The 23,437-nt window shown below is 42.5% G+C and overlaps 2 protein-coding genes across 5 annotated transcripts in view; both read left to right on the top strand.

The window, feature by feature from the left end:
* hoxa3a (homeobox A3a) overlaps positions 1-15,235 on the top strand; it is a 31,914-nt gene extending 16,679 nt beyond the window's left edge. The window contains exons 1-4 of one of the 4 annotated variants that reach the window (XM_026155378.1): positions 392-1,634; positions 6,475-6,535; positions 10,388-10,970; positions 13,474-15,235. In XM_026155378.1, coding sequence (XP_026011163.1) covers positions 10,505-10,970; positions 13,474-14,267 — 1,260 coding nt within the window. In that variant the 5' untranslated portion in view covers positions 392-1,634; positions 6,475-6,535; positions 10,388-10,504 and the 3' untranslated portion in view covers positions 14,268-15,235. Of the gene's footprint in view, positions 1-391; positions 1,635-2,745; positions 5,092-6,474; positions 6,536-8,360; positions 8,512-10,387; positions 10,971-13,473 lie in introns of those variants that run through there. The other 3 variants (XM_026155379.1, XM_026155377.1, XM_026155380.1) reach the window with 3 other exon arrangements.
* A 2,996-nt stretch (positions 15,236-18,231) lies between these two features.
* On the top strand, positions 18,232-20,786 carry LOC113014086 (homeobox protein Hox-A2a). Its single transcript, XM_026155381.1, has 2 exons — positions 18,232-19,113; positions 19,733-20,786. The coding sequence occupies exons 1-2, from the start codon at positions 18,750-18,752 to the stop codon at positions 20,443-20,445; spliced, it is 1,077 nt and encodes a 358-aa protein (XP_026011166.1). The 5' UTR covers positions 18,232-18,749; the 3' UTR covers positions 20,446-20,786.
* The last annotated feature ends 2,651 nt before the right edge of the window (positions 20,787-23,437 follow it).

Here is a 23,437-nt window from a genome sequence, read left to right as displayed (position 1 = left end):
TGACATGGCTTCGGATGTTTTGTCACCGCAAATACGGATTTCACTTTCACGACATTCAAGGTGCCATTTTTTTAAAAACTGATTCTCATTTGTTCATTTATATTTTTGTTTATTTTTTTTTTGCAGAAATTAAAACTTTGAACTCACATTGTTTATTTTGGTTTACACTGAATTTCTATTCGGTGTGTGGACTATTGCGCTCTGAAGCTTTTGGTAAGAAATCCAGCCATTTGAGATGCGTACTTAAAGTGGTCACATTGTGTTGCAGTCCCGAACAATTTGCCTTGCAACATGTTGGCAACATTGTGGCTGCGTTTTCTTGCACTTTTTAACACTTTGCCAGAGTAGAAAGAAAATATTTGCGATAAATTTTTTTTACAGAAATGTTTCATTTGATAGTATTGCGCACCTCCGTTTTAATACATTCACGGTTGATCCGAAAAGATATTTTCACATTACCAATGCGCAAAATCGCTTTAGAGTGAAACCTAAGAAATGCAATGCCATGCACAAACTTTGACAAAGTGAAGGCATGTCTTATGTCTTTTTGTTACTCCTGAGTGTTCTGAACGCCGTGCGCGTTTTCGTGGATTAGGCTGAGCTGTGACAGAGTATATCAGGCAGGTATCAGCTGATAGCTCCAAAGCTTTATAGGCTGTACTGACACGGGAATCAGACCAAACCCAAACTGTTAAATGTATCCGGCAACACATATTGTTCTTACTTGCCATTACGCGCTGTGCACCAGAGTGTGAGTGTTGGTCACTACCTGCTACATCCAAACAATAGAGAGTTCAGCTGGGGGACACGGCCGGCACTGGCCAATCACCGGCTTAGAGCACTTCTTCTGACCCTTGACCTTTCGACACACACAATGTTAAGACCATATATCAGCACCGAGAACTCCAAGAGCTTTTTCTTCTCATTTACGGGATACCCAAAGAGGGCGCGGAAACAAAAACTGTGATTGTAAGTGTGAATCGGAGGCATGAGACAGCTCTCCTGCAAATAATAACTGAAACGTGCCTGTCAGTGGACGAAGAAAGGGAGCAGATATGAGCAGAAACGGATAGATGTTATTTAGTATGCTGGCACTGATGGTTTTAGCCCACTGATTATGCCACTAACTGCACACAGGATGGGTCTGCAATGAAATAAATGCAAAATTGATTGGAGTGTTTTTCTTTTTTAATCCTCAGAGTGAGAAATAGATAGTTGTACATTTTCGTGTATGCATTGCTTATTGAATGTTACCACAATTAAAAAAAATGTGTTGTATGTTGCCGCAGACATCCTGAAGCTCCCCATTACTGTGCAGCAGTTGCTTCAGATATGGAAACTGTGCAGGAGATGACGCTGAGGCTGATTGGCACCAATTTTGCGCAGACTCCAAGAAGTCCAATTCTGCATAAATTACAGATTTCAAGTCATTTGAGTCGCGAATAGAGGTCACTTCCAATGTACTGAAATTTTAATTCGCCCGTTCACGTGACTCGCTGAATAATGAATGCCCCGGGGTCAGAAATAGATGTGAAATTCTGACTTATTTTCATTTGAAGTGATCCGCAGGGTGCGAGTCAGATCTCTTCTCCTCTGACAAAACTCTGTCCGCTGGACACAGACCGGCATGACTTGTGAGTAGACATGGTTGCTTCTTATTTTATTTTATTTATTTATTTTTTAGCTTTGCAGTGATATCACAATTTTGCATACAATATCCCGGAAGTGCAGTTTGCGCCATGATCTTTTTGTGCATGTCACTGCATTTTCCAATGCAAACAAACCTTTCCTGTTAATATCGCGTTTTGCTCTCTATGGTCCTCAAATCAATTCTAAAATCGGATCCATATAAATTTGTATTGTTTGGAAAATATACATATATACGCCTTTGGCATACAGGGTTGCCGTAGCTCAGGTATTCGAGCAGACGGGCTACTAATCGTAGTGTTAGAAGTTCGATCTCCCGACCCCTCCACACGTGCCGAGGTGTCCTTAGGCAAGACACCTAATCCCAAACTGCTTCCAGTTGAAGGCTAGCACCGTGCATTGGAGCTTAGGTGCCAAATTGCAAAGACAATGAAAAGCGCTTAGTTTACCAAGTGCTACGTAAGTGTAGACTATTTAGCCTGCTTACTGGACCTCCTATGGACAACAAGAACAAGAGCATTACGATGGTCACATTCAGTCTAAACTTTGCTTTTAAATACTGAACACAAATCTGTTTTAAAATAAGTAATACACATATAAGTGCAGAGGTAAAATCTACTGCGTGTGTTTCTGTGTCTCTCTCTGTGTGTGGCAACTGAGACGCTTCTATGCAATACAATTTTAATGAACCAAAATAAACAGTCAGTATTTATGTTGGCAACGTTCAGCTCCAAATAACTGCATGCACTAAACCACGCATCCCAATAAAAATAAATAAAAGTAAAATAATATTAATAGCAATCTGGAATGATGATAGCAATTATTAAACAGCGTTATGATTATATTGCTTTAAACCCTTAAGTGTAAGAAATAAATGGACAGTTCAGTGAGAGTGAACACAATAGTATTATTATTATTATTATTATTATTATTATTATTATTATTATTATTATTATTATTATTATTATTATTATTATTATTATTATTATTGTTGTTGTTGTGGACATAAGGCTATTTCCAAAATTTACTTGCAACTAAAGCTTGCTGGGTCATTTCCAATAAAAAAAAAAAAAAGCCAGGAGTCTGTTCAACATGTAAATTAAAATATCTTTATTACAACAATCTCATGCAAAAACATGTCAGTCGTCCTAATCCGCCACAGTGTTGGTGTGGGCTCATCAGAGGTGGCTCCCCTCAGCTTCAGGCGTTGAATTTTGCTTTAGCCTTGATGTTGGGCTGTGTAAACCTCGCAGAAAGAGTTATCTTGGTCTGAGAGTGTCGGTAACCCAAGCCTGGCTGTTAAGAGCTCCCAGTGTCAACATTGTGGGAAGATATGGACCGCCGTCTGGCTAATATCCAGAGGTCTCTGCCTCTAACTCCTCTTCGCTGACAGTGATAAGGAGCCTTGATTTGTGTAAATACCTCTGATACAGTTGTTTAATGCGAAAACAGCCCGAGATTTAAAACATAATCAATCAGCTACTTTTGGCTCAAGGAGAAAGTTTTAACTGCTTTATTATGCTTTGTTTTCTTCTGCTGCTTCTTCTTCTCCGGAACTAAATGCAAATCTGGAAAGTAGTAGGTTAGGGGAAAAAAAGTGAAATCAGTAGGCTACCAGCTGAGGACTTTTGATTTCCAACTTCTCCTTGTTTTTGAACTCCAAATAACTTTCCACTCAAGACTCCATGCCTCTGTCCTGGGTCAGGGAAAAGTTCAGGTGCGATGGCAAAAGCTGGCGTAGGGGTTGTCTTCCAGAGCAGGGCCGTGTCAAGCCATAAATCCGCTGACAGCTTCAAATCTACAGAAGACATTAAACAAAATTAGCATTTGCTTTAACAAAGGAAAGAGAGCCCATCTCTTCACATTCATGCTTCCAAAGCCTAAAGTGCAAATTTAGCCTTCTTTCTCTTAACTCTTATCCTTATTTTTCTTTAAAAAAATAAATGTTAAATGTGAGGAAGGTGAGCTAATAAGAGGGGCTCTTCCTCTGCTCCTGCCTTTTAAAAGTTTACCGCTCAAGTTGTAGTTTGAGAGGACAAAAGCTGATGTGGGAGTGGGGATGCTTTCTATGTCCGCCCCAAATGATTAATAGTTGTAGTGGAATTTTTTCCACGCCCGCTGCTGCTTCAGTGTTGACGGAAAACAAGCGCCAAACGGTGCCGTGAAGTACAAAAGCTCTTCCAGGCTGGGATTTTTGGCAGTACCTGGAATGTTTGAAGGCGGATGTATTTCACGGTGGTACACTATTTATATAGAAACTGCTTCATATCAAGGCAGACATGGTGGAATGATAATTTAAAAAAATCCCCCCACAACCCTTAACCTTTGCGCCAGCTTGTAATTTCAACCATCACTCAGCTGTTCATAGGAAACGCGTAAGTGCATGTAGGTCTAATGGGGGTCCATGTACTGATCAGCGGGGTCGAGCAGCCGCGCTTTGGTCACCTCAGCTCCGCTTTCCGCTCTCTGCTGACTGACAGGCAGCCCTCACATCCACCAAGACGCTCAGCCTCCTTCATGTAGGACAGGTAAACGTGTAACGTGTTTGTATTTGTGCAGACTTTGCTGATGGAGGACCAGAGGCTGACTAAGTGGTGCCAAAGCACGAGTCTGACAATTAGGACTTGGGGGGCGATATTGAGTTGAGTTTTCTGCAAGGCTCCTCTCAAACCTGACTGTGTTGTTACAGAGAAGGAAAAAAAGCACATTCACTGCCAGCGAGGAGTAATTATTATTCCACTCTTAAATTATTTTTAGTAAGGTGTGTGTGTGTGTGTTAGAAGTGGGGGTGCCATCCCCATACATAACGCGAATTATTACTCCGCAAAACACTCTCGTTACAGTGTGGCTCGGGGCTACTGTGCACTCGAAGCTCAGCATAATACGGCAGGATTAGCTCTTTCAGCTGCTAACAGGCACCAAATATATGGCACTTTAAAACTGACAGAACAGTCTTTACCCCTGAATGGGCGACACGTGGAAAAAAAAAGAAGCTGCTTGCCCTGCGAGAGGCTTGCTCCTCTGCCAGATACATTGCAGTGTCACATACCCCTCTTTTTTCTCCCTCCAAACTGATCCGTTTCTCCTCGGGGGCAATGACTGCCTCCATTAATGATTCACGGGCTCAAATAAAAGGGATTTAAGTTGACGTTGCGTCACGTGAGCGCGGCGCATAATACTGCGCGGTGTTATGGCACTGGGAAGAAAACCGGAGCCCCGGTCTGGCCATATGATGCAGATTATATGCGGGTTACCCCCACTTTCCGCGAGGGGAGTCCTGGCTTTGTAGTTTGTTTATCCAGGGGAGGAAAAAAGAAAGTAGAGGCAGTCTGAGAGAAAGAGGATTCCGGGTTTGTGGATGTATTCTGCTGTCACGGACGGATATGTTTTTCCACGCGGACGGAGTCAGAGCTCGAGCTTTGGGAGGATGGATTTTATTTTGAGGTATTTCCGCTGATTGTTCATTACTGTCGTGAGTTATTGCTGCGCGAGGCAGAGGTCAGTAACAAAGGGTCCAGGGCTTCTTCTTTTTGCAGGGAGATCAAATTGACACATATCAAGAAGCTTCATTTATGTATTAATATCTCAGTTATCACAGCTAACAGAGCGAAGCAAATACCTTAGACCAGAGCGATTTATACAGATTGTATGCATAACCATTTAAGGATTTGTCTGGGTCATTAAGGTTGAGACATTGTTCCAGTTTATGCTTGTTTGCCCAACGCTGTGATAAATGCAGCTTAAATTTCAGTCCAAAACTTTAAACAGAAGCGCGAAAAAAAAGGGGGGGGGGGGAGATTTCAGTATTAATTGCTGCTTTAACAGCGTGAGCTATACCATTTGGATTAAGAGGCCTGTGTTAATAAAGCAGCCATTTAAATATCGGCTTCCAAGCAAAAGCTAAATAAATAAATAATAATAGTCAAAGCGCTCGGCACCTCTGTAAAACAAAACATCTCGTTGCTTTACGTTTTTGTGCGTAAATCATACATCAAAATGAGATCCGTGAAAGAAAGAAAAAAGTATAGGAAAGCGGTGGGGTTGTGTCGCTCCGCCAGGGAAACGAGGATATAATGGAAGACGGAGTGCCATCCAGGACCGGGCGGCCGCTCTGAGGTCACGGCGCTCCTGCTTGATTTATGGGCGCGGGGACTTGGGGAAGATGGTGCGCCAGAGCTAATGACTATTCGATCCATTTGTGGAGAAATTGCTTGCCGGCCAGCAGGGAAACAACAAATGCGTTATTTGCATATAGGCCAATTTTTATGTTATTATGATTTTGTGCTGATAACCAGCCGTTTGTGGCTGTAACGCTGTTTGTCCACGAAGAATATCAGAATTTGGCCTTTTACTTTCTGTTTTCTATTTTGTGTATTTGTTTTTCATAGACTGACGTTGTCTGTGTGTAAGTCTGTGTTTTTATGTTAAAATGAATTAAAATTGACTGCTTCCTTTAAACTGTAAAGATATCTTTACTTGACTAAAAATAGTTTGTTTAAAAAAAACAAAAAAAACCCCGTCTCATTGGATCTTGCAGTTTAATCAAATAATCCCAAATAAAAGATGACTTAATTTCATTTGTTCTTTTTTATTTATTTATTTTTAAAGATTTATGTTTGACTTTAATTTTTTAAGTCATGACGCGCGGGCCTAAACAACGCACGCATAACAACAATTGCCTTATTATTTATAATTACATTCGATCTTAACAGTATATTGGAGCCCTGGATTTAAAATAAAACCCACACTAATTTAATTTACAAAATCGTTGAAATGTTGGATCATTCTCCGAGAAAATGTTAATATTTGTTCTACTCCTCGTTGCAGAATTCCAGCTTAGTAAATTCTGGCCAACGCACGGTCTCCCCGACACCTTGAACTGCCTTCGGTAAGTCCATATATCTTTATTGATTTGTGTTATGAATGCTTGATGGTGATATCCTTATTCAGTTTCTAATAAGCACCACACACGCCCACCGAAGCACTCGCAGGGATAGAGAAGCAGCCTATGGCTTGTACATTTCCTTGTAGCAGCAATATGACCAGCCCGAGAGCAATAATTCCTTCTCTTCCACTTGTCTTTGTGGTGCAATTTGTCACTATAAAAGTGACGAGAGGAATCGCAGCTCTTGGAGCGGTGCCTTACTCATTTCAAAAACCACTTTCTGTGAAAGCCATCTGCTTCTAGCTGCCACAGTTTACAGAACTGAAGTTTTTGAAAATATTTTTTTCTTTTATCAAAATTCCTTTCTTTCTTTTTCCTCTTTTCTTTTTCCTTCCCACATTTTGCGCCTTATTATGTCCGGCAGTATACGAGCCCCGCTGACTTTTAACCCTCTCCTCAGGGCCACATTAAAGAGAAAGTCGAATCAGCATTTTAGCACAACACAAAGAAGTAAATAATTATACAGACTGGCTACTTTTGGTTGGGGGGGGGGGGGGGGCAAAAAAAGCGCAGTTAGCTTAAAAAACCCTCACATGTGAATTTTTGGGTCCCACTCAACCTCCCACGCCGTCCGTGTGTTCTACAGTTTCTAATTGTGTCACTGAATTTTGTCCCAGAGCCTGAAACCAGCAGAGAAGCTGCAGCTCTGGACGTGTTTACAGCCCGGGGAAGCTGAGAGGACATAAATCTACTTTTCTCAGGCTTTCTTTTTGGCTGCAAAAGACAGCATTAATATGCTGAGGGATTCCCCCTGCTGCCGCTCTCTTCTCCCCTGGTCCTCGCTGCATGTCCTCCACTTTGCCTTTTGGTGATGAAACTTGTGCCCATTTTTCACACCATGCTACTGGAGGGGGTTGATATAAATCGAATACAGCTTTGATCAGCCATGCTTTCATAAATCTCAGCTATTTGAAAGCACAACTATATGTACAGATATTTGTGTGTGCGTGTGTGAGAGCGTCTCGGCGTGTGCGCAGTATTTCGGTGTATTTCGGTATTTATTTTATTCTCGTGTTAAAAAGCCATAAAGGGCGTACCTGGCACAGAAAATGAAAACGCACTGTTGTCTCCTTTTTTTTCGCCAAAATGTGCAGAAATGCGGGTTAATGATTAAGCCGTGGATAGAAGCCCTTTATGTCCCATGGAAATGGAAATGCAGCATGGTCGGGGCCTGATTATTCCTTTGTATTCCAGCTCTCTCTCTCTCTCTCTCTCCCCCCATCTCATTCACTGGGTTCATAATTCCACTGCAGGCCACGGAGTACATAATAACAGAAAAGATTTAAAACACTTTAGGGAAGGACTGTGCTATTTTTGTAGAGATATAAATATATATATGTATATATTTTTTCTTCTAGACGCACTACCTCATTTGGTTGGGGGAGGAGGAGAGGCAACCACTTGATTTGAACAGGCTTTCCAAGGCGCTACTTCATTTGCATAATTTTTCTTGTCTATGGTGACGCTCTGGTTCGGGGCAGTTCACTGGTGACTGCATGGTACTAGTGAAGGATCACATACACCAGCATAGCCTTGGCCGACTTTAATATTGCTATGAAGCCCTGGTCATAGCTCTATAGCAGGACGATACATTCAATCTTGGGGCCAGATAAGTCTTATCTCGTTGACCCGACAGCTCACGCCTGCTTTCGTAATCTCGGTTTACCCGTCCACGTCGAGTAGGAAAAAAGGAAAAGAGGAAAAAAAGGGGGCTTCTCTTGGCTCTTCCTTTTTTTTTTTTTTTTTTTTTTGTTGTTGTGGCTGCTAATGCTCGGTGTATGGCAGGGCGCAGTCTGCTACCGCTGCTTCACCCAGTCAGCCCTGTCTTTAAACTTTTCTCTGGATTACTGCTTTGATCGATTTCGTCGCTGAATGAGAAAATATTGCTTGGTGCTCTGCATTCGTCGTAAGAGGATAAGGTAAGCAGGCCAGGAATAGGCTCCCTCGGTTGTAAATGGCTGAGTTTGTATGTCGCGCGGTGATTTATCACCGTATGACTTAGATCTCGGTTCAGGAAGAGTTCACACACACACACACAGTCAGGCGGCCGGATTTCTCCAGCGTGGAGCGGAGGGGCTGCGCAGAGAGCTCAAGTCTGTCTTTTGTCTCTCTTTTCTCTGCCGTTTATGACTATCGCAATGGTTCGCCTGGAGATACACACCACAGAGCTTCGTGATATCTTTTCCCGGTCATCACGAGTGCAGACACGGTGAAGACACGTCCTTTCAGTCTGCGGTTTAACAGCGCTGAGGGCATTTTGAAACTGATTTGCTTTTTGTTATTGTATGCAGAACGGCACAGGCCAGAATTGCTCGACATTTACATTTTCCGTGTGCTCATTTTATGATGATGCATCGCATAGTTATGTGTCTGCTTCGGGGCTATGGATTATGAAACATGCAAGAGGGCTTCCTTTTTGTTTTAAACCCTGTTTTTAAATCATTTTTATTGCCCGGGTAACTTTTGCTATCAGACATAAAACAACCCGACTCATCAGTTAAAATCTCAACTGTGTTAAATGCAATATATATATATATATATATATATATATATATATATATATATATATATATATATATATATATATATAATTTAATGTATTTATTTGCTTTATTCAAACGATGTATAATGGCTAAATCTATAGAATCTACAGAGTAGACAGCAAATGCGAAAATGAATGGGAATATTTTATTTCTACTGAAAATCATTAGCTTTATAATAATAATAATAATAATAATAATAATAATAATAATAATAATAATAATAATAATAGCTGTTCAATCCACTGTCTCATTGTTAATGTCCCATTAATGTCCCATTATAAAAAGATTTCCCCCAAAAGAGCAGTGATGTTTGTCTATCATAGTTTATAGTCTCTCCCCGAGGTTACCTACATGAATTATGGTGCTCCAGCAGCAGCCTCTAGCTGTACCATCCCCGGGTTTCTGTCTGCTTAATACTTGCTTTGTTAGGGCTTGGCTGCTCACCGGGCCGCTCATTCCGAGCGGGCAGTCCCGGCTCACTGACCCCCCCGCCCTCATATATCACCGCGACCGGCCGCCGCTCAGACAGCGACAGCAGCCATTATTATGGGCCTACTATGGAACAAAGTTCAAACCATGGGCATGGAGATGCACGGACGCCGGCCGGTTTTTCAGGTTTCCTCTGGGCCTTTACAATTTTTCTACTATTATGAGGAAACGTAGAAAAAAAAAAAAGGGGGGGGGGGGGATAAAAAAAAGAGACAGACTATGTGGCAAGCTCAGGGATATTTTATTCTCTTAAAAATTATGAATTTTTTCTAAAAGTAAAAAATAAAAGGTTGAAGGTTTGTGGATCCGACGGTATGTTTTTCACTCGCTATACAGGAAATTAGATACACCGTTGACAGCCCTGTTGGTAGAATAACAGTGTAAAAGAAATATTATTTTCCTGTGTGGTAACCCTCTAACAAGCTATTTCCACAGCGCATTTCTCCATAAGGCCTACTCTAACTATATTCTGCTTCACTGTTAGTTAGAATCAAATATTTTAAAACGCCACCCGTCGTCTTTTCGCGTTTCTAAATGATTTGACAGTCTGAAATGCTTTTAAAATGGTTTTATGTTCGCCACAGATGGTAATACAAGGTTAGTGCGTGCCTCTGTGCCCCGTGTAAGCCATAAGGTAAACGGTAATAGTCCACAGAATTGTTGGCCCTATCTTGCCTCCATAGTCTCCTGTGTCAGGGCTGCATTGAAAAGTAAGATGGATCGCCACCATTTCTTCTCCTCACAGTGCTTCTTGTAACCCTAGGTTCACCCAAGGAGGCCATTGGCGGAGAGGCGTCACGTGACCACGGGGTGCCAATGTTATTCTACAAGGGTGTCAAGACCCTGTCAGTTTCTGAAATAAATATTGGGAAACGGCGAGATGCAAAAGGCAACCTACTACGACAGCTCCGCAATTTACAGTGGCTATCCATATCAAAGCGCAAATGGCTTCAGTTATGATGCCAATCAGGTCCAATATCCCCGGGCCTCTCATGTGGAAAGTGAGTACCATCGACCTGCCTGCTCCCTGCAGTCTCCTGACGGCTCCGTGGCTTTGCAAAAGCCCGGGGAGATGGCGGAGAGCTGCGACAGGACCACAGCCATTCAGGCGGCGCAGTCCAAGGTTCATCCCGAAAGCAATCAACCGCAGGTGCCGGTATCAGGCCCACCCCCTCCCTCACAGTCCCCCGGTGCTATCAGCCAAAACACAAGCAACGGATCCAACCAACCAGTCAGTGCCAAGAACGACTCCCCGACCTCTACCGCTCGCAGCAAGCAGATCTTCCCCTGGATGAAGGAATCCCGTCAGAACACCAAGCAGAAACCCACCAGTAGCTCCAGTTCAGGTACTCACTGCATTAACATGACTGCTCCTCTAATATCCACACTCTTTGTTGGTCTGCAACCAGAAAGTTGCTCAAGTTTGGTTTAGAGAGGATGCAATGCACAAGGGGGTGAGCAGGTAAGGGCTTACGAGGAAAGGGGGGTGGGCCCACAACAGAACAATACTTCCCCTGGGAAGGTCACAATGGTGTGTTTTCTGCATCGGGGACAGGAAGTTGTTAAATGTTTTAAATCATTAATAATCAGTGTGTCATTGAATTACATTGCTATTGCTGTAATGTATAATTACCATAATCCCACACATACCCTTTACTATTACATTTATTTATTCTACACTGCAGTTGTAGTGAAGTGCAGTGTAAACTGACAGACTGGCTACACTGCATCCTGGTCAAAATCTGTAAGGATTGTTACAAATTATTTGCGCAATATGACGTTTTAGACTGCGGAAAAACTGTATGCCACATTAACAGTAGATATCACCATTTGTTGTCTCTTTTGCCCTGCAGCTGACCTGTCCCTACTGTAAACACACCTCTCCTCTGATCTCATAATGGTCCTGGACAGACAACAAATACACACAACAGTTGTTTCAGTTTGTCCTGCTGTTTTGATTAGCGAAAAACTCTGTGGGTCAGTGTGCATGTGTGGGAGATGGTCCGTATTTACTTAGAGGAAAGCTAAACATTTCGAAATGCACATCTTCCCACGAACTTCTTATTTTGTAAATTCAGTGGCTATATGCTTTAATTTCGGTGTGCAGGTTATAGTGCACTAATAGAAGCAAAGGCGCGTGGCTCATGAGTATCAGGAGAGGTGTTTTTTTTGTGTGTTTTTTAACAAGTCCCAACCCTTTACGCACGTTCATGCACGCAAGGTAGAACCTGCTGTTTTGGCGCCAGGGAAATTCGGGGTCAGGGGTTCTGAGTTTAGCTCTGGGTAGTCAACTCTTCTTCCTTTCTGTAAAAATAAATGGGTAATAATCTAATGACATTCCAGGATCTTACCAAGTGCAATCGCTGAACTGCAAGGCAGTGTGGCGCTTTTCATTAAGTTTAGTTATTTCAAGTGCACCAAAGGTTTTTTTTTTAATTTGTTTTCAGCATCACATAGCCGATTTATGGAAACCCTTGATGCACGTTCAAGGTTTATAAGAACGGCAAATCTTATTATTGAGATCTCATTGTCAAGATGAAGACACTGTAGTGGTTTGAAGAGTCTTATTTTTACTTCCATAACGAAGAGTTAATTTCAGAATTGCTTTCAAAGACCTTTTGCGAGCTGGAGGATTTTCTTAATAAATTAAGCAGCAGTCTTCAGTTAATGCGTAATGTTCATAACTTTGTTACGCTGTTAAGAAGTCTTCATGACGTATACAACATATAAAAGCCCAGGCTTTATGAACAACTTTGGAAAGTCCTTTACATTTTACGCATATACTAATTCCAGAAACTTCTTTGTTCCCTGGACAACTCAGGCCGGATCGGGTGGATCAGGGCTCTGTTTTTTGTTTTTTTTTTAGTTAAAATGCAAAGCAGACTGGTTTCAGCCTGAATTGTGCTTGGTAGGGTGCGTTAATGAGTTCGAAGAACGCCCAGTATTTATCATGAAAATTATTTATACGCACCTGTTACTCACGTAGGAAAGATGCATAGTGCTTGACACATACGTTACAGTTAGGATCTTGCATGACCTAAACTAAGTGGCCTTTTGACAATCAAGTCGTCAAAAAAGTAAAACTAAACCGATCCGGTAATAATCGTGTGATTCTAAGGCATTACGTCAAATCCACGTGATCACTTATTTCTCATCCATAACATAACACAATGGATCAGATTATGTCATCCTGCATTGCTATTACTTTAGATTTGGGCGAAAGGCAGTGATAGTTATTAAATGTTGGCCGCCTGCCATAACAGTAAGTAGACTAGCACCTTGCAATTCTGCAGCCAAGATCCAGCCTCTTAAGCTTATCAGTGAGGGCAAGGCGAACTGTTTTACATACACCCTGAGGAATACATAATGCTTGTGTTTGCATTATGTGTGAGCTACCCTGCAACTGTGGGGGGAAATTAGGGTCAAGATGTTTTAGTAGTAAACCTGAGGTTACCTGATTCCATATCAGATACTGAGCCATTATTGTCCAGTTGCACTTTTATTTTTGGAAGTCTGTGAAGCTGTGCATGTAACTAGCATGGCTCATGGAGCCTTGATGATAACTCCTGTGATTTGCCATAGGGGAATGGGTTTATTAGAAATATTGAGATGTTTGGAACATACGCACATACGCACGTTATTAGTGTTAGTGATCATTATGATACATATTTAAGTGGGCAAACTTATTTAGTAAACTCCCCAGTCAACACCACCGCCCCCTCCTGATCGCAGAGTTTGCTAACAGCTATGTGTTGTCACATGATGTCGCCTTCACTCTCCTGTCTTTGCCTCTGTACCTCTCTCTGTATAACGAATTACTGACTGACATCCTCTCCTTCATCCTGACAGTGGAGAGTTGCCCCGGAGACAAAAGCCCTCCGGGGTCAGCAGCATCAAAGAGGGCCCGGACAGCTTACACTAGCGCTCAGCTTGTGGAATTGGAGAAGGAGTTCCACTTTAACCGGTACCTCTGCAGACCCCGGAGGGTAGAGATGGCGAACCTGCTCAACCTCACAGAGAGACAGATCAAAATCTGGTTCCAGAACCGCAGGATGAAATACAAGAAGGATCAGAAAGGCGTCGGAATGATGCCTTCTCCCGGTGGACAGTCCCCGCGCAGTCCCGTGGGCCCAGCTTCTGGTGCTGGCGGTGTGGGAGGCGGATACCTCAACTCTATGCATTCTCTCGTAAACAGTGTTCCATATGAATCCCAGTCGCCGAATTCTTACAGTAAACCTCATCAAAACGCATATGGTATGCCTACGTCATACCCCCCTCCTTTAAACAACTCCCTCAACAACTGCCCGCCCTCCCAGAAGAGGTATCCCGGGAACGACTCTGCCACGCCCGAGTATGACGCGCATCCCCTCCAAGGCAATGGCAGTTACGGGACGCACATGCAAGGCAGCCCTGTTTATGTCGGCGGAGGTTACATCGACTCAATGCCTAGTTCTGGGGCCTCTGTTTTCGGTCTGGCCCACCTTACGCACCCACCGTCCGCAAACATGGAGTATAATGGAGCAATCACAATGGGTAACAGTCAGCATCACGGAGTGTGTGATCCAACACCGACGTACACAGACCTAACGCCGCACTACTCTCAGGGAAGAATCCAGGAAGCGCCCAAACTGACGCATCTGTAGCAGTGGCGCTGCCTGGATCACTCCGCCCATTGTCTTATCCACCTCCAGACATATTACTGCTTTGTTTATGCGCCTCCTCACGGCTCCCACAATCTCTCTACTTTTGTTTATGTTCCCTATAGTTTTTTCCCCTTTTTAATTTTTTTGGTGTGTGAAGTAGCGTAGGAAAAATAATCACGACTTGCTTGAATTTGCTCGTGTCATTGTCTCACAGAGACCTTTATCTGGGCTGTACGCGGGAGGGGAGGGAGGGGGGCGCAGTATATGCATAGACTTATTTAATCTTTTTTTAAATGTTTTCTAATCAAAAACTCAAACAGGGTATTATGAACACATGTTATCAATTTTCAATGTGAATTTGTCCGTCCTCTTATTTATCCGCAATTGAAGAATTATGTTTCTCTCTCTCTTTTTTTTTTTGTTGCATTTTGCATTTTGTTGCACTTATGTGTAAGCGTCCTTCAAGAGCCACGAGTTGGAATTAAGAGGGAAAATACGTTTTCAAAAGCAAGGGTCATAAGCTTACAGGCAACCCCTCCCCCTTGCTTGTGTTTTTTTCCATTTTTTGGACTTTCTAATGTTATTTATTTTGTTTGGTGTGAAAGATGAAAGAGTCCTTTAGTATTATTTGACACCCCCTCCATCTTTGTGTGGGTAGAAGGTTGGTGGAAAATTTGCGTCTCGGCCCTTTTTCAGCCCATACATGTTAGTCTGTATTAGCTCCTCAGCAGCAGAAAACCCATGTTCCTGTTAGAGGCTATGTTTCCATTTTTTTCTTCTTCGAAGGAGGTGTTTTATTTTTCTCAGCGAATGTAAAAGTCAATCAGTCATGCAATAAGGGTGGAAAAGAAGGACATATTACGTTAGCTGTTTCTTTATTGAAGTAATAAGAAACAAACTTTTTTTTCGATGTCATACATTCCATGCTGCTCCAGTTAGAACAAATAAATAAAAGAATTGAAATATACCGAAAGCATAGCCTTCGATTTTAATTTAGACTTGGCAGAAGCATTGCACACGATCACAAATCACGAAGTGGACTAAAAAGTATAAATACACATCTTTAGGTTTCTCTGCAATAAAATGGAGGTGAAAAAAAAATCGAATCAGTTTCCAAATATATAGTCAGGCAAATAGACGTAAAAGAAAAGAAACAAAAATGTTTTAACAATAATAAATCATAGAGTAGCCTATCACACATATAAAGTGGCAATATATTTCTATTTTTTCATACAACATAACGTGGAATATTGGCCATAAATATTATCCAATAACATGCAGGCAAATATTGGCAGATATAGTAAAAATGCGTAATAAACGATGCATTCTTTTTTGTTTTATTTTATTTTATTTTCCTCCCCTTCACTTGATTCGAGGTGAAGAAAACTCCAGGGTGGCCCTCTCCCCTCCTCTCATCTGCGTGGGCACATCCATAATAATAAAAATGTCACCGGGGCCCTTCTGGAGAATCTGCAAGAAGACAACAAGCTAAATGAGAAATCGTTTAAAAAATAATCCGCTGATATTTTCAGTCAGTCAAATGCGGTCAGAGAGGATATAGTCTGAACTAGAATCATAACGCGGCTTATTGGTCTCATTATTCTACAGATTTGCAGATGCCAGAGTGGTAAAGCCAGCTCGGTACGAAGCAGCTCCGTTGTGAAGATGGCTACAACAAAAGGAATTATCAATTTAAAAGGTTTTTTTTTTCAAAGACAGGACATTATATTCTTTTTTTTACTTTTATAAAATTAAAAAGGTGCTACAAGAATTATTGTTAGTATTATCATTTTAATATCTGTCCTAGAATTTTTGCAGGCATTTTCAGTATTTATAAATTTCCAGTATACAACAGAGACACAGCTGGAGCTAAAAGACTACACTTTGGGTGTGCAATTAACTAAATGTGGACAGTGTATACATCATTATGTTTAACATGCTCCTTTTATTTCGAAACCAATGTTTACAAGCCTACTTTTTTCTACACTTGCTACATTATTTGCTCTCTTTAATTTTGCACTAAATAATAATAATAATTATTATTATTATAATTTCAGGCCAAACTGATTGATTTAAGTGGGCATGAACATTACTGGCCCTGACATATGGCTAGCAGGCAAAACTAGAACAATTGAACCATGGTGTGTCACTGCAAAAAAAAAAAAAGCTGATGGATTGAGTATTTCTGCATCCAACACAGCCACACACACAGAGACATCCACGCACACGCGTGCACGCGCTTTAACAACAAGGCAAAGATTTAACCCATAGGTAGCACGCTGATATAGTTTTAAGTGAAAGAGAAGACTTGGGCATCTTACATCCGTGGGAAAGTGGTTCTAAATCAGTCCTGCTATAAAGATAAGTGTGTAGGACAGGCTGGGGTCCACTAAAATGCAGCCACCCACTCCTTTTCTTTCACACAAAGCCTGTGCGTAATTCCCCCGAAAAAAGTCATCCGTCTTTGCTCCTAGCAACTCCGTCCGTCACCCCGCTTTCTCAGATGCTACTTAAACGAAAAGTGAATGTAGTTTAAAACGCATTGAGAATTCAAAGATAAAAGCCAGGTGAATACGCTGCTTCGCCCTACTCACCGCTGGCGCGTTACCGCCTCCTCATAAAAAAGGAAATGGTGGCATCTCGTGTAGCTGGATTTGTATTTATCTTTAAAAATATCCCTCCAGCGACAGCTAGACTATGTCTGTGAACAGAAACTGGTTCTAATCTGAGGGGCCAGTGTTTCTCACCGGCTTCCTGCCTGCATTTGATCCGGCAGAGAGTTAGAAGCCTTAAATGTGTTGTGAGGGCACCGAGCTGTCAGACCTTTTGGCGAGTAAGATTGATCGCGCGCAGGCTTCCAGGACTCTTTGTTTGGTATATAAGCAACAAACTGAGAGAAGCCTACCACTTCTCTTCTTCCATCTCCTACTCACCGAGCCACTTTTTTAAAAATGAAAATACGGTATGTGCTGCCTAACGAAAAAAATATCTCAAACATGGTTTTCACAGATTATTCTGGAAGAGGCATGAAACCAAACACGGCGGGGAAGGGCAATTCAATAACATTTCCATCCGCATAATAACGCTGCAAATGGATTCGTTGTAAGTGGTCGATTGTAACTGTGTTTGCTTCATTGCAATTTCAGGTAGAAATGATAATGGGAATACAATGAGAGGCTTTCTCAGCACTGTAACCAGTGCCCTTCCAGTAAATCCAGGCTTAGCCTGTGGAGTGGCTTCCTGCTTAATATGAAAAAGGAACCGTTTCAAAGATGTGCAAAGGCAGTAATTATGGTAGATTTTAGTTATCGAAAATTGTGACCAACACCAACAATGATAATAAAAGAAAAAGCTCCTGTGGGTTTACTATAATATTTGTTAGTAGCTGCACGTACACGGGCGTGCATGACCTCGTTATAATACCTTTTTGTGGAATAAACGAAACTGCCATGTGCCTTAATATCATATCTGTCAAGTCAGCATAAAAAGCCTATAATAGTAATAATAATAATAATAATAATAACAAAAATAACACTGTTTGCGAGCGCATATGCATAACACATGCCTGTGTGTCCCTGCGCAAATTTCTGCACAATAGCTGTAAATGTTCATCCACTGTTATGGGTTGGTGAAATGGTCTGAACGTGCCATATCTGTCAGTATTAACTTTATGGATGGGCCTTTTTATTGCAGCACATGCCAGCGGATGCACTGCATATGTCATTATTATGAAACCTTTAAAGAATCACATTCATCCTGGTGTCCAAACTCACCTCACAGTGAACAGACTTCATTGTTGTGGTTTGTTTCTGTCGAGAAATCTCAAAATCAGTTTTGAGCGTTTCATTTTTTTTTCCACCTCTGAAGGCTGACTCTTGATTGTATGAATAGCTGGGCTACTGGCGTGAAGTGTGTGTGTGTGTGTGTGTGCGGTGTGTGTGTGCGGTGTGTGGTGGGGGCGTTCTCCACTGACATCCTCAAACAATACGAGAAAGACGAGAAAGAGGAGTGCACGAATCCGCGCACCCAGGCTGTGCTCTTTCCCTGTAATAGTGAGCGCGTCAGCCATTCTTAAAAAACACATTTTGTAGCTTAGTGGAGTGGACTGCAGGGCGAGAGGAGGATAAACTCAGCAGACAAAGATGTAAATATAAACAGTCGTCCCCCCCAGCTGAGCGAGGCGTTCTTCACCAGAGTTTTGGATCAATCAGGCAGACAGTGGCTTCTTTTGATTAAACCCCAAATTGTCATTGGGCAGAGGTAATCATGTGACAGGCAATTCGGTCCAATTTCAACCTTGTCTCCATGAATTCAATAGTTTAATAGCAGCTCGGTCCCCATACGGCCGTAATCAGTGAAATAGAAAAAAAAACACCACAAGGAGATTTTTTTGATGATTTTTTAAATTTTTCGTCATCACTGAGCTGCAATATTTTTTAAGAAATACGCGTGCAAACTTTCCTCGGCTCTCAGGGAGAGGAGATGAATTACGAATTCGAGCGAGAGAGCGGTTTTATCAATAGTCAGCCGTCGCTTGCTGAGTGCCTGACATCTTTCCCCCCTGTCGCTGATTCATTTCAAAGTTCATCAATCAAGAGCTCGACGCTTTCACGCCCGACACTGATTCCTCCTCCCTTTGAGCAGACCATTCCCAGCCTCAACCCGGGCAGCCATCCGCGGCATGGCCGGCCTAGACACAGCCCCGACGGATGTAGCCCGCTGCCTACCGCCTCCTTACCCCCGGAGTACCCATGGATGCGGGAGAAGAAAGCCTCCAAGAGGAACCACCTGCCGACTTCCACTGCTACTACCATCTCCAACGGACCCGTGTGCTTCTCTCCGAAAGGTGGGTTATTTCAAAGCAGAAAGAGCTGCTGTGATCTATCTTCACTCTCTGGTGCTAAATTGAAGACCTGCAAAGGCCCTTCCTCAAAACAACAAATAGGCTTTAAGTCGGTTCATTGTGGCAGATTTATGGTTGTTGCTTTGCAGTTATTGTGTGTGAAGCAATAAAAGGAAGCGAAAAAAAGTTTGGGTAAAGTTTGGTGATGTAAGATGATTTATTCCCCTAGCCGAGGCAGAGTTTTGATGTGTGACAGTAATGAAGAGTGATGGAGTGCCTTTGCCGAGGAGGGCAGCTGGAGCATTCATTAGTATCCCACACCAGCCTGGACCTCACTGCTTCTAAAGTGCACTGAGTTTAGTTCACGCTCACGCTGAGCCTTATTTTATCTATAAAACAATCTGATGAAGATCTTTACAGAGCGACGATTTTTTTAGGGGGGTGGTGAACGCTGTATAAGTTTGGTTCAGTATAGCTCCAGCGGCCATTTTGCTGCAGCGTGCTGTGAGCCACTCTCTGGTGGACTGTGATAGCCATAACGTTAGATTTATGAGCAGCAGGGTTATGTAACTGCTGGGTCCTGCGTTTTTAATCCCATGCTACTGTGCCGCTTATTTTCTAGGCTCGCCTGAGATCGTGGAGAGCGGTGGGGGAGGAGGGGGCTCCCGTCGGCTGAGAACAGCGTACACTAACACACAGCTTCTGGAGCTGGAGAAGGAGTTCCACTTCAACAAGTATCTGTGCCGGCCCAGGAGGGTGGAAATAGCGGCCCTGCTGGACCTGACCGAGAGGCAGGTTAAAGTCTGGTTCCAAAACCGACGCATGAAGCACAAGCGGCAGACCCAGAGCAAGGAGAACCACAACGGGGACGGCAAGGGGCTGAGCGCCGAGGACGGCATTCACAGCGAGGAAGAGGACGAGGCCCCCCAGTACGAGCAGAGCGGGGCCCTACTGGAAAGAGATACCTGCTCCTTTCAAAACAACACACAGCAGCTCCACAATGGAGAGTCGATGAGCTTTGCTGCTGCGCCGCTGAACAGCAATGACAAAAATCTGAAACATTTTCCCAACCCGTCACCCACTGTTCCGGGCTGCATGTCAACAATGGGCCCCGGCTCGGCATCTGGCCCGGACAATGGCGACAGTCCCCCGGCCCTGGATGTTTCTTTACACGATTTTCAACCTTTCTCCTCGGATTCCTGCCTGCAGCTCTCCGATGCAGCCTCGCCGAGCTTGTCAGAGTCTCTGGACAGCCCCGTGGACATTTCTACGGACAGTTTCTATTTTTTCTCGGAGTCTCTAACTACAATCGACTTGCAGCATCTGAACTATTAACTAGAATCAATCAAATAACCATTTTTCCTTCTTTCTTTCGGGACAATAAATATCAGGCTACAACAACATTAACCCCGATGTTATTTGTATATTCGGCACATTTATTCTGTTGATATTTGACTTGACGATTAATACAAGGTAAGGATGAGATTAAATCACTGAAGCAGCTTAAACGTGGCTTGTAATTACCATAACAACTTGTTCTCTTGGAATGGAAATTATGAGTGTTTGTGAATAATTATACAATATTAGGCCTATGGAACCTGGTCCTTTTTATTTTTGTATAGCTTCCAATGTCTTGGATATTTTTGTTAGAATACAATTAACTTGCTACAATCTTCTTTTTTCTGGTGTTTGAGTGATTTATTATCCATTTTCCAGACTTTCCTTTTTTTCTTTTTCTTTTTGCTTGAATTATTCATGTAGAAAAATATACAAAATAAAAATAATTTTTAAGAAGTAGGACATGGAGAGATAGAGACGTTATGCAAATTTAACAACAGGTTGGCAATGAATATAAATAGGCTAGACTTCGAAGTGTCGTTGAAGGCACACACGGTGTAATTTTTTTTCCCTAGGACTAAAATTTCTTTGAAAAGTTTGCCGAACCATAAAAAAATTAAATCAGTTTCCTGAAATCTTAAAACTTTGGAGGTTACACTTTTTATTAAGTCAAATGACGTATAATTGTACACAAACTGAAAAGAAAAACACTGAAAAATTGCAGCATTTCTTTAAATCTTTTGGATAATTCGCATTTACACTTAAACATAAAACGATGGTTTTACACTGTTTGATTAAGCACCAACACGGATTTTTTTTATTTTCTCCTTCAAACTATTTTGCAGAGAGAGAGAGTGGGAGAGGGGGGAAAAGCAGCAAATATGGCAACACGAATCTAGGCATGACAGAGCTCTTAACATTGTATGCATGTTGCAGGCAAATACGCGAGCCATGTTTGCCTTCAGGAGCTCATAAATCACTCCGTGGCATGAATGAGACGGACATTAAGGAGACCAATTGTGGCGTAATGTGCACAAATAAAACCCCACTTACATTTTCATATGGGACTCCCCAATTCCTGGGCTAAAAGGGGCTGATTCTCTGCATGCGTTTGGTAATAATTCATTTTTATAGCTTGTTTAAACACGGCTCTGGCTCGGCGACAGCAGCAGCGGTAGCAGCCTGCTCAGGTTATGAGTCGCACACTTTCCCTCGTGTGTTAAAAGTAGACTAAACTCAAAACAGACTACTCGTGGACTAAATGCGATTCATCAGATAAATAATTACCAGTAAGAGCCTGCTTGCTGCATTGAACAGAGTCGGCCATCACGGCGTACTTTATTAAGAAAGTATCTGTACTTTGGGGGGGATTTTACAATCACTTTTGCACTTGTTTTAAAGGGCTTATAAAGTGTCTTGTTGTGCTGTATTGCACCTGATTTCACTTTGGGAAACACTTATGAGCTCAACTAAAAAAAAAGTTATAGTCCACTTAAACAGGTTTATCTGCAACATGCTTAAAAAGAAAGAAGGAAAGAAGGGAAAGCCGCATAGGCAGCCTGCCTGCACGGATCGATCCAGAAACTCATCTACACGCGCGACATTCAGAGGCTCCAACGTTTATCGAATAATCTGGAAGCCATAAGCAGCTCATTGACTGGCTGGACATTAGTCTTACTGAGCAAGTGGTCTGTGTTTGAGTTTAAGGAGGAGGAGAGGAGGGGATGTATGGGTAAAAGCGGGGGCAGATCTTGCACTCCTGCACTCTGACTAACCACAGGGCCAGTTTAACCAAATCATTCCAAGAGAGCGCGCCTTGTCTGCGCACATGCGTTCACACACAAAGAGCCAAGAAAGCTCCGAGGCCTGGCGAAGTTTCCATAATCAGGCAAGGCAAGATCCACTGCGCCCACTCACTACTTTTTCACAGGCAGCTGGGAAGACGGAGGAAAGGGAGGGGAGTGATGGGTGGAGGGTATTGACCCTACTCCCCCCTCCCTCCAACTGGTGGGAAGTTTGCACCTCTTATCTTTTAAACACTTTGAAGTATCATCGTTATGCGATTACCGGTATGCATTTCTATTTCATTTGCCATACTAGTGGTAGAAGCATCCGCATCATTTACTTGTGTTAAAATTCACAATATCAGACTACAGTCAAATTCTTAACTAGAACAACTTCAGTGAATGAACACCTCCAAAAAAGTAATTATGTGGTATTGCTGCATAACATCTCACATTATTGCACGATCCTTATTATTAACAACGAGTAAGCATCATCTGAATGATGTGCTTGTCCACGTGGGGCGCCTTTACACACTGTTGTATTATTTAATTAAAAGTGAGGCGTAAACAGTGGGCTCTAGTAGTCCCCTCTGACATGTAGTGGAGTCAAAGCAGCGCAAAGAATTGTAAATAATTGATACAGTGACAAAAACACCAGCTGTCTTTGATCCATAACCACCGCTGCGTAAAGTGTTCCCTGGAATGTATAGCGATGAAATATCTCCAAGAATACGATCATATATTTTCTCCAGAGGTTAAAAACATTTGGAGATTTCGAGTGCATGACCACATGCGACCTTTGGGGGCGCTCATCCCTCCGTGTGAGCCTCTCTCTCTCACTCGCTCCCTCCCTCCCTTCTTCCCGCTTCATTCCTTTTGCTTCCTCAGTGAGAGGTTGGGCATCTGCTGCCGCTGCCGCCAGTCTCCCACGCACAAGCTCTACCCCTTCTCAACGCCGCTTGTCGTGGGCATTAATTTCGCCAACAGCTTTATTTGATGAACTTAACAGGATAATCAGCCCACACTTGCACCTCGGGCTATGTGGATGCATTAGCTCCACGACTGGCCTGGCGTTATGAGATCATTTGATCACTATACATGCATAATGAATACATGTGGGAGTGAAATCAGGGTGGATAGCAGACCCTATGACCGGAGCAGAGGGTGGAAAGAAATTAATACCACATCATCTTAATGTTCTATGT

This window comes from Astatotilapia calliptera, chromosome 22 (genome assembly GCF_900246225.1).
Source record: "Astatotilapia calliptera chromosome 22, fAstCal1.2, whole genome shotgun sequence".
Taxonomy (NCBI): Eukaryota; Metazoa; Chordata; class Actinopteri; order Cichliformes; family Cichlidae; genus Astatotilapia; species Astatotilapia calliptera.
This window is presented reverse-complemented; position numbering and strand designations above follow the sequence as displayed.

Bases quoted from the DNA above. Each gene is read 5' to 3' on its own strand.
- LOC113014086 (XM_026155381.1), top strand. From the start codon at position 18,750: ATGAATTACGAATTCGAGCGAGAGAGCGGTTTTATCAATAGTCAGCCG. The intron at 19,114-19,732 runs GTGGGTTATTTC...CTTATTTTCTAG, and splicing joins CGTGTGCTTCTCTCCGAAAG to GCTCGCCTGAGATCGTGGAG.